This window comes from Acomys minous (genome assembly GCF_964271855.1).
Source record: "Acomys minous genome assembly, chromosome: 10".
NCBI classification, from domain to species: Eukaryota; Metazoa; Chordata; class Mammalia; order Rodentia; family Muridae; genus Acomys; species Acomys minous.
Genome location: NC_140491.1, coordinates 119,748,661 through 119,759,743, shown reverse-complemented (window position 1 = coordinate 119,759,743; position 11,083 = coordinate 119,748,661). Strand labels below are relative to the sequence as shown.

The following is an 11,083-nucleotide window of genomic DNA, read 5'->3' as shown; positions in this document are numbered from 1 at the left end:
AATACATTTATAATAGCAATGACACACACTGTATAATTATATATAAATACATACACACCAACACATATACAGTGTGTACATCTACATGCACATATTGCATATGTGATATATTATATATATCCATTTATTTGCAAATGCTATATATTAGCTAAAGAAAATGTGAGAAAAATAGTTATATAAAATAATTTTTAATTTAAAAATTGCCCTGAATGTATGGTTTATACACTAAAGGTAGCTAAAGATCTGTTGAGAATCTTTCATATATGGCCTTCTGAAGTCAATATTTTAAAATTTGGATCTCTAATTTAAATATCACAGAGGAAAGAGGGGAAACTTTTAGAAAGTATTCATATAATTATTTCAAGTACTATCTTTTTCTTTTACTATGAAGAGAATATTATATAGGTAGCATATTTATATAAAACTATAAAAGACTATATTTCTACCCATAAAAAATTCTACAGATTCAGACTTTGGCAAATCTAAACAGGAAAAATGATCTACTGTAAAAGCTGACATAATGTGAAGATATTCCTCAAAATATGCTTAACATAAGACCAATGAAACAGAATTATTGTATATACATGGTAATAGCCAAAGGAAGACAATCATTTGGAACATGTGCTGTGAGGGCTCTTTAGTAGAAATCATTTGCACAGTCTATGGCTGAAAATAACTGTTCCACAGTGTCTAAGTTCATCCTTGTGGGCCTCACAGGTGACCCAGAGCTTCAGGTCATCCTCTTTGCCGTGTTCCTAGTCATCTACTTAACTACAGTCATGGGTAATCTAGGAATGATTGCATTAATCCAAGTCAGCCCTCAGCTTCACACACCCATGTACTTTTTCCTCAGCCACTTGGCTTTTGTTGATTTCTGCTACACATCCTCAGTTACTCCAAACACAATCATAAATTTTCTTCGAGAAGTCGCAAGTATTACATTTTATGCATGTGCCACTCAGGTGTGCTGTTTCATCACGTTTGTAGTTTGTGAAATGTACTTGCTGTCAATCATGGCCTATGATCGGTATGTGGCCATCTGGAACCCTCTTCTCTATGCAGTCCTCATGCCTAGGAAGCTCTGTCTTCAGATGATCGCCAGCACATACATTTATGGATTCACCGTGGGGCTTGCACAGGCAGTAGCGACTTTTCATTTGTCATTCTGCGACAATGTTGTCAACCACTTCTACTGTGATGATGTTCCCCTAATTGCTCTGGCTTGTTCTGACACTCATGTCAAAGAGATGATGTTGTTAGTCATTGCTGGCTTCAACACCCTTTGCTCCCTGGTGATTGTGCTCGTTTCTTATGTCTTCATCGTCTTTGCCATCCTGAGGATTCATTCTGCTGAAGGAAGAAGGAAAGCCTTTTCCACCTGTGCATCCCACCTGACCTCAATCACCATATTTTATGGGACAATTATTTTTATGTACCTGCAGCCCAAGTCAAGCCATTCTCTGAACACAGACAAATTTGCTTCTGTGTTTTATGTGGTAGTGATTCCCATGTTAAACCCACTGATCTACAGCTTGAGAAATCAGGAGGTAAAAAGTGCCCTGAAGAGAATTACTGATAAATTGCCTTGGACCACCCATTGATCCAAAAATACTCGGCAGTAGACAGATGATATTTAATGTTGTCTTATTTTAAATAACCATGCTGAGTGATAGAGCTACTATTCATGCTGAAGTCTATGACTCACTGGAATGCCACTGGTACATGTATATGTGTATATATGTGTGCATGTGTGTATGCAAGTGTGTGCATGTATACAGATATGCTTGTATTTGTGTGTGTGTTTGCTCATGTTTTTGTATGTGTGTATATGTATGTAAATGTGCATATGTCTCTCTGTCTCTCTCTGTCTTCCTCTCTCTCTGTCTCTGTGTTTCTGTGTGTGTATAGGTGTATGTGTGTGTGTGTGTGTATTTGTGTGTTTAGCCCATGGTGAAACTTAGAGACTTGCTCATGATGTACACGAGCTTTATTAGCTATCTACACATCTCTGTCAAAATTGATTCTAATGTTAGTGGAGCACATCTTCATCATTACTTGCATGTATACATTATATATACACATTTCTACACATATTTATATTTACGTATCTTACATGTATGCATATTAGTCTATGAAATTAGAGTATTTTCTGAAGTCTGTACAATGTTAAGCACACATAGACTTTCATTGTAATGGATCAATATCTTTCATCTTCTATTTCAAGTTTTCTAGGTAGATAATCTGGAAGTAGTAATGTAGTAAGAGTTTTAGAAACATTTCTGGCTGTTGTTTAATTACTATGTTGTCCTACCAAGGGCTAATTCTGCCGGTTTCCAAAGAGGTGTGAAACAATTAGTTGTGAAATAGTTAGACAAGATATTCTTCCCCTTAAAATTAATGAAATTGAAAATGAAAATTTTGAGGGACTGTAGAGATAGATAATTATCAGTGGACAATGTACCTGCTGCCCAAAAGTAAGGCTCTTAGTTCAAATCCTCCCCACATGTGTGTCTGTCCGTCATTGCTGTGACTAGGTTAGCAGGACTAAGCTAAGCAGAATGAGATGACATGAGATGCCACATTTTGAGATGCCTGTTCACATTATCACTGTGTACAGTTGTACACTTAGGGAGTCTGAATAAAGCAGAAAATATAACATATAATAGAAAATATATGGATTTCCTCAAATAAATATTAAGTAGATTTAACTAAGGCAAAGAGAATTACAAGAAAGCATTCATGCACAGATTAAATGCTTGTATTATTTGTGTAAAGCACATTTGTTGGAGTATATGCTTTAATTCATTGTTAAAGCCTTGGATTTAAAACAAATAGCCTCCTGCCTTCCACCCCAATGTTTAGCTAAGCGTCTCAGCATCTGTTTCAATCAGCCTCTGGGTGGAGCCTTTCAGAGGACCTCTATGGTAGGCTTCCTTCCTTTTTCTTCTCTTCAACCACTTCTGGTGTCTGTTCTGTGTGCTCTTCTGAATGAGAATTAAGCGTCCTCCCTAGGGTCCTCCTTGTTATTTAGCTTCTTTAGCTCTGTGTATTGTACTGTGGTTGTCCTATATTATGTGGCCATTATACAAACATTTGGGTGTATTACAGGGAGTCTTATGGAAGAGTTGGGGGATAGAGGGGCCTGGAGGGGACAGGACCTCCACAAATTAACAATGGAGCCAACAAATCTAGGCCTCAGGGTAGGAGTGGGAGTCCTGCAGAGAATGATGCTCCAACCAACGAGCGTGCACGGTGAAGACCTAACCCACTATTCAGAGGTAGTAGATGGGCAGCACAGTCTCCTGTGGGCCCCGTAATATGGGCAGTAGGGACTACCTCTGACATGGACTCTGGTGCAAACTCATTGATCACTTCTACCTAGTAGGGCAGGCTTAGCTGGCCACAGAGGATGAGGATGCGGGCAGTCCAGATGAGACTGAAGGGCTGGGGTCAGATGATACGGATGGAAACCGCCCCTTTCTGAGGATGGGAAGGGGGAGATGGGTAACGGGAAGGGTGGGACTGGGAGAAGAGGGAGGAGGCTACAATGGAGATGCAAAGTGAATAAATTAAAACTGAAAAAACCCAAATTACTCTAATTAGATGCACACACATAGTGACAGTTCATTTCCATACATTTTTGAATTATTCTTTTTAGTGGGAAAACCATCTAAAAATGAATTAATGTCTCCTGGGCAGTAGGAGGATACATTTTACTCATCCCATCTACAAGCTTGTAAATAATCAACCGATGTCCTGGCTATAGAGGGGGCTCAGCCATTAAGAGCACTTACTACTGTCGTAGAGAATCTAGGTTTGGTCCTTCGCACCCATATGGCAGCTCACAACCATCCTCAAATTCTGTTTCAGGGAATCTGATTCCCTCTTCTGTTCTCTGCAGATTCCAGACACATAAATGCCAGATAGGCCTTCATTCCAGCAAAACACCCACACAGATAAAATAAAAATAAACCAGCATTTTTCAATCAATAACTTGTTATGCCTGATAGAAAAAAACTGAGTGAATTGATAAACATTGAATATTTGCAGTAAGTCTAATTTATATATCAAAGAGTCAATAAATAGTAAATATTTTTATTATGATGATAATTACTGTGGACAATTTGTGCTCATATAGAACAATTGAATATCATTCAGGAAGGGCTTTGCTCTTTTCAGGTCAATATAATTCACCCAATAAACTGAAAAGAAACACATTTTACACATGGAAAATCTAACATAAATTATATCATTTTATATAAATATACACAAATATTATCTGGTCCAGAACAATTGAATATCTATCATTCAGGAAGGGTTTCATTCTTTTCAGGTCAATATAATTCACTCAATAAACTGAAAAGAAACACATTTTACACATGGAAAATCTAACATAAAGTATATCATTTTATATAAATATGCACAAATATTATCTGGTCCTGATATGGTTAAAGTTAAGCTACTTTTTGCTCTCTCTCTCTCTCTCTCTCTCTCTCTCTCTCTCTCTCTCTCTCTCACTCACACACACACACACACAGATCCCAACAATTAAAATTTGTTATAGGAAAACGGGCTAGGGATGCTTCATATCAGTGAAAACAACAAATTGATATTGATCAATTCCCTGAAAGGTTTTATTCATAAACATATCTTTTATTATTTAAATGTTCATATTCTCAATGATTAAATAAATGTGTTTGAATTTTATATGTAATTGTAAGCTACTTTAGCATATGAATAGCAATTTTGCATCTATATATCTCAAAGTGAAGCATATTGTCCACAAAATTTTCTCCTCTCAAAAATTCACAATTTTAGTTTTTAAATCAGGCTGTATAATTTTTATTCATGATAATTTATTTCTTAAAGTTATCATCTCGCCTCCACAAATGCTATATGCACTTATATTCATACATGCACATGAGCATATAAACATACAGATAATATAATAATAATAGTAGTAGTAGTAAAATAAATACTTTATTTTACTATAAGAACATCACAAGTGGCATAGGCATGGGTATAAAAAATAAATATTTATTTAGATATATACCAGCACAAAATGAATAGTAATAATTTGAAAATTTGGCTAATGGACCATCAGTCAAGTTTAGCTTATTCTCTTAAGGAAAATTCCAGAGAAATTTAGGAGCTGTTTCATCTGCCCTGGAAGTAGCTAATAAGATGGCTGTAGAGTAGACAAAGTCTTTTAGAACATTTCCGAAGAAAACCAGTGTTTATATCAATATGTAGTCACTAACAAGAAAGCAACAAAATTAAATAATTATAAAAATTTCTGCCCAACATTTGATTATTACTGTGGACAATAATTCTATGGGAGCAACAGACACAAAAACAAAACACAAAAACCAAAGTTCTACAAATTAGTTATAAACATTTTGAAGGCTCATATCCACTATAGAAAAACTGTGAGTTGTAGAAGGCTCACTTAGGATGTGTGAAGTGCTGGGCTCAGTCTCTAGGGTGCCTGTAATCCCACCAGCATTCAGGAGGTGATGGTAGGAGGACCATAAGACCATTATCAATCCCACCACCATTCAGGAGGTGATGGTAGGAGGACCATAAGCCCATCCCACCAGCATTCAGGAGGTGATGGTAGGAGGACCATAAGCCCATCCCACCAGCATTCAGGAGGAGATGGTAGGAGGACCATAAGCCCATTATCAATCCCACCAGCATTCAGGAGGTGATGGTAGGAGGACCATAAGCCCATCCCACCAGCATTCAGGAGGTGATGGTAGGAGGACCATAAGCCCATCCCACCAGCATTCAGGAGGTGATGGTAGGAGGACCATAAGCCCATTATCAATCCCACCACCATTCAGGTGGTGATGGTAGGAGGACCATAAGCCCATTATCAATCCCACCAGCATTCAGGAGGTGATGGTAGGAGGACCATAAGCCCATTATCAATCCCACCAGCATTCAGGAGGTGATGGTAGGAGGACCATAAGCCCATTATCAATCCCACCAGCATTCAGGAGGTGATGGTAGGAGGACCATAAGCCCATTATCAATCCCACCACCATTCAGGAGGTGATGGTAGGAGGACCATAAGCCCATTATCAATCCCACCAGCATTCAGGAGGTGATGGTAGGAGGACCATAAGCCCATCCCACCAGCATTCAGGAGGTGATGGTAGGAGGACCATAAGCCCATTATCAATCCCACCAGCATTCAGGAGGTGATGATAGGAGGACCATAAGCCCATTATCAATCCCACCAGCATTCAGGAGGTGGTGGTAGGAGGACCATAAGCCCATTATCATCATCCTCAGCTGAGTAGTGACACTGGGACAGCGTGGGCTACATGTGAACCTGGCTCAGAAAAGGAAATTCTCCTTACAGTTCAAAACCGAGTGTCAGCCAATCTAATTAACATGATACATTTCATTTCTCACAACCACAGTTTTACAACAGCATAGTTCATATAGACTTGAATTTGTCTGTTCATAAGGCTATTTATGTAGTTAAACAAATTGTAAATAAACTCCATATATCTGGTAGCTTTATTTTATTATAAGTAATATCCTTGATTAAGCATCAAGCAAAGTAGCAGAAAACCTAAGTGGGTTTTGTCCTTCACAGGAAATGGAAACACTCTAAATCACCATGGATCAACCTTTAGCTTTATGTGACAGCACATATAACTGACGCTTGGCAACAGCTTTGCCCCCACTGGGCATGGTTCTAGTCATTCCCTAGAGTTTAAGTTGTGTGCTATATTTCGGAAATCAAAAGAAGTATTTCACACTATTTCCAATATTTCCAATGGATTTACAGGCTCTTCCAGAATCCTGCCCTTAAAAAAACCGCACCTCTCCTTTTCTTGTAATATGCACCAGGGTTCACTGTGTGGAGTGCATATTTAAGCACATGCACCTTGGGTTCTCTCTGCATACTGTAATGGCTTGAACAGTGATCTTTGTTGTTGTCGTTTTTATGTGTTGGTTTGATTGATTCAGGTTCGTGCTATGCTATCCAATCTGGCCTAAAGATTACAGTCTCTTTAATTTGTCTCTCAAGTGCTTGCATTACACTTATACACCACTTTATTTATCTGGAAAAATGGACTTTTCATATAGATTTCCCATGATATAGTTGGATCCTTCAGAAAATGTCTAGGTTTATTAAAGTGGCAGAATAATTTTCAACTGCTTGGGAAAGAACTACAATTACAAGTTTGATGTATTTTCCTTTTCATACATAATAAAACATGATGTCATTATTTTCTTAACTTTAATATTTTCAATGTTTCATACCCTTTATCCAAAGCTTTCTTAGAGGCATCTTTCACCTCTTTGTTCCTTAGACTGTATATGAGTGGGTTCAACATGGGGATCACCACTGTGTAAAACACTGAAGCCATTTTGTCAGTGTCCAGGGAATGGTTTGATTTGGGCTGTAAGTACATGAAGATGAGCGTGCCATAGAAAATAGTAACAGCCACCATGTGGGAGCCACAGGTGGAGATGGCCTTGCGTCGGCCCTGTGTAGAGCGGATTCTCAGAATGGCAGCGATGATAAAGAGGTAGGAGGTGAGAACTATAGAAGAGGAGCATATCATGTCAAAGCCAGCAAAAGCAAAGATGAGAATTTCCTTAATGTGTGTGTCTGAGCAGGACAGAGCTAAGAGAGGAAGGTCATCACAGTAGAAGTGGTTGATTACATTAGGCCCACAGTATGTCAAGCGAAAGGTGATGATTGTGTGGAAAAGGGCAACTAGAAAGCTGTACACATAAGGCACTGCCACTAACTGAATGCAGACTCTCCTTGACATAAGTGTTGAATAATGCAGGGGGCTGCAGATGGCCACGTAGCGGTCATAAGCCATAGAGGCCAGAAGGAAACACTCTGTGATCATGAAGGTAAGAAAACAGCCCAGCTGTGTTGCACAAGCGTGGAAGGGGATGGTGTTTTGCTCCACCACGAAGTTCACCATCATCTTTGGTGTGATAACAGATGAGTAACAGAGGTCAACAAAGGCCAAATGACTGAGGAAAAAGTACATAGGTGTGTGGAGTCGAGAATCAACCCTGATTATAACAATCAACCCAAGGTTCCCTAGTATTGTGACCAGATAGATTACCAAAAACATCACAAAACATGGGGCTTGGAGTTCTGGCCGGTCTGTGATCCCCTTGAGGATGAACTCTGTGACAAAGGAGATATTAACTTCAGCCATTGATTCTGGAAGATGGTATGGATTTTACTGCAGGTAAAGAATAAAAATGACGTTTCTCAGTGTCCCAATCAGTCCTGGGGAAAGAAAGGTTGCCAGTATGGTCCTGCTCTGAACCATGTCACCTGCACTTTAATGACAGTTTTTTCTTCTTGTTTCAGGGACAAGAGTCAATTTCACACAGAACAGCCTTCTAAATAGATACTTTCCCTTTTATCTTTAAAAATAATAGAAATGATTGTTAAATAACCATATATCTCATGAAATAGGAGAAGAAACTGATCATAAAAGTTCACCTTTTTACCATCACTTTGTTTTTGAAACATGTAAAAGGAAATCAGCAAAAATACATAGTTGCTAATTTTAATTCTGTACTTTTACCATAATACATATAGAGGATATATCAAGATAATTTGGTATATTAATCTATCCATGTAATACATCTTGCATAGTTATTCATTTTCTTATATGCCCCTCTACTTAGGGATTAAATAATTTATCCTGTAAATTGAAAGTTTGAGGTTTCTATATCTCAGGCCATCTCCAGTTAACTTTCTCTGCATCAATCTTGTGGATCAGGTGTTAATTTTCTGTTACCATTAGAAATTTGTAAATACTTGGCATTTAAAAAAATGTATTCTTCAAAAATTTCTCACATTTGTAGAGTAAATATTGGTCATATATCTACCACTACTCCCTCCCTTCAGATTTGCCCTGTCCTCCCAGAACATCTGTCTCCCACATTAATACCTACTTTTCTCATAACTTACTGAATCAGATTATTGATGCATGCTTGTGCATATTTATGAAATAAGCCTCTGTTGCATGCATAACCTACAAGAAGTTGTTACTATAGTGGCTAGTAGTTTGCAGAGACTCATAGTTGCTCAAATAGTGGAAAGAGTGATAATGACATTGTTTCTACATAAAAATATAAAAATCACAATTTTATTCAAATTTAAAATCAACATATTTTAAGTATGTCACCTAACAAATAACTATAGTTCAGATATTTTATTAAATAAGCTATTCTAAATTACATATAGGTACATGTGTGTTTCTCTGTAAATATGTGTCATTGTGTTTAAATAACTAAAAACACTTGATGTTGGTTGTGTGTTTAACAATCTTTCAATGAAATAGTCATTGTAATCAACAGTTCATGAACATATTTACAGTTTAATTGAGTGTTTCTGAGGTATGTTGAGAATAACGAGAAAGAAACCCAAAGAAATAACACTTATCAAATCCCTTTATGTTGTCTTAGCTTCTGTTCTACGTGTGATAAAGCATCTGACTAAGGTACCTTACAAAAGAAAGCATTTAATTTGGAGCTAATAGCCCCAGGAAGTCTATGACCATCATGGCAGGAAGTATGGCCCAGCCAGGCAGGCACAGTACTGGAGCAGTAACAGAAAATTAACACCTGATCCACAAGATTGATGCAGAGAAAGTTAACTGGGGATGGCCTGAGATATAGAAACCTCAAAGCTTACCCCTAGTGACACATCTCCTCCACAAAGACCACTCTCCCGAATTAATCCTTTCCAAACAGTCCCACCTATTGTGGAACAAGCATTATAATAGAGATTCTATTAGCCCATTAATTTTTGAAATATACTTTCTGTGGAAATTAAATTTCCCTTTAAACCAATTGTTGAATGACTTCAATTTCTTGGATTTTACAAACTTTGGAAACTGATTTAACAGTAATGTTTTGCACAGAAAAGTTAGTTTCTAATTAAAAAAGGAGTGAAAGTAATTACTCAGGCAAACACTTTTTGTTCTACTTGCTACTTAGTATTACAGGTACTCCTGAGTCTTTGTTGGCATTTTCCAGGACTCTCCACACTGACATCTTTCAGTGCTCTTTCAGTCTTTTCTCCTCACCAGACCTTAGCAAATGAGATAAAAGTTATGGACACTGTGTAGCACAGAAGCTCAACCTCAGTCTCTCACTCAACTCTCACTAGATGTGCACATTAGCCAAACATGCACACATCGTATAGACTGCCATAAAAACATATTGGAAAGCCCTTGGTTAAAACTTATTTCTCTGTAGCCTTCTTTAGAACCAAACACACTCTAACAGGCACTATGAAAGTAAATGGTAGTTCAATTGATTATTTCACTTTAGATCTCAAAACTTATGACTTGAATCAGTCTTTGAGGACTAAAAATGTTCAGATGTGGTGGTAATATGTCTTTAATTACAGGACTCTGAGGCCAAAGCAGGTAGATAATAGGATCAATGTTTTCTTTCTTTTTTTAATTTCCTTTTTTACATTTACATATACATTTGTATTATTACACACACACACACACACACACACACACACACATATATATATATATATTTATATATATATATTAATTATCTGAGTAAGCAGGAAATGCAAGTTAGCAGCTTCCCAAATCAGAAAATGAGTGATACAGTTTGCTACCTAGACAGTCACCCAAAAACTATCATGTTGGAGCATCATCTTTGGCCTTCTGGCCCATTATATCTGACAATATATTTGTGAGGCGGGAACTATTGAGGAAGGACTTGCTTACCCTCCCTTGGCAGAGGTTGGTTGCTGACTCTGCCTGCATTGAAGCTTGCTCGCTTTTAGGCAGAATTTTTTCTGTCACCGAAATGAGGACCTGTTGCCCAGTGGCTGGCTTGCCAGATTTAAAGCTATCTCTGTAAGGAGATTCTTTGATACTCATCATCTTCTTTGAGGTAGGCTGAGTGTTGCCAGGAGCTGGCCTGTCTTATTCTCAGAAGATCCTCAAAACCATAAAAACACCCTTATATGCCATATTCTGTATGTCTCTGAGGTTTTGAAGACCTTATTTAACAATTTTACCTTATCTATCTATAGGATCATATCTAT

At 37.7% G+C, this 11,083-nt stretch overlaps 2 protein-coding genes across 2 annotated transcripts in view; one reads left to right on the top strand and one right to left on the bottom strand.

Moving 5' to 3' along the window:
• Positions 1–662: 662 nt before the first annotated feature.
• The window catches only part of LOC311607350 (uncharacterized protein), a gene marked incomplete at both ends in the record, with an annotated part of 34,130 nt that continues 23,709 nt past the window's right edge, over positions 663–11,083 (top strand). The window contains 4 exons of the mRNA XM_084799002.1: positions 663–1,582; positions 6,690–6,853; positions 7,432–7,553; positions 7,821–7,890. Coding sequence (XP_084655128.1) covers positions 663–1,582; positions 6,690–6,853; positions 7,432–7,553; positions 7,821–7,890 — 1,276 coding nt within the window. The remainder of the gene's footprint in view (positions 1,583–6,689; positions 6,854–7,431; positions 7,554–7,820; positions 7,891–11,083) is intronic.
• On the bottom strand, positions 7,248–8,207 carry OR8U3 (olfactory receptor family 8 subfamily U member 3; the record flags this gene model as incomplete). The annotated part of the gene is made up of 1 exon (XM_084798202.1): positions 7,248–8,207. One exon carries the CDS (start codon positions 8,205–8,207, stop codon positions 7,248–7,250), a length of 960 nt encoding a protein of 319 aa, XP_084654328.1.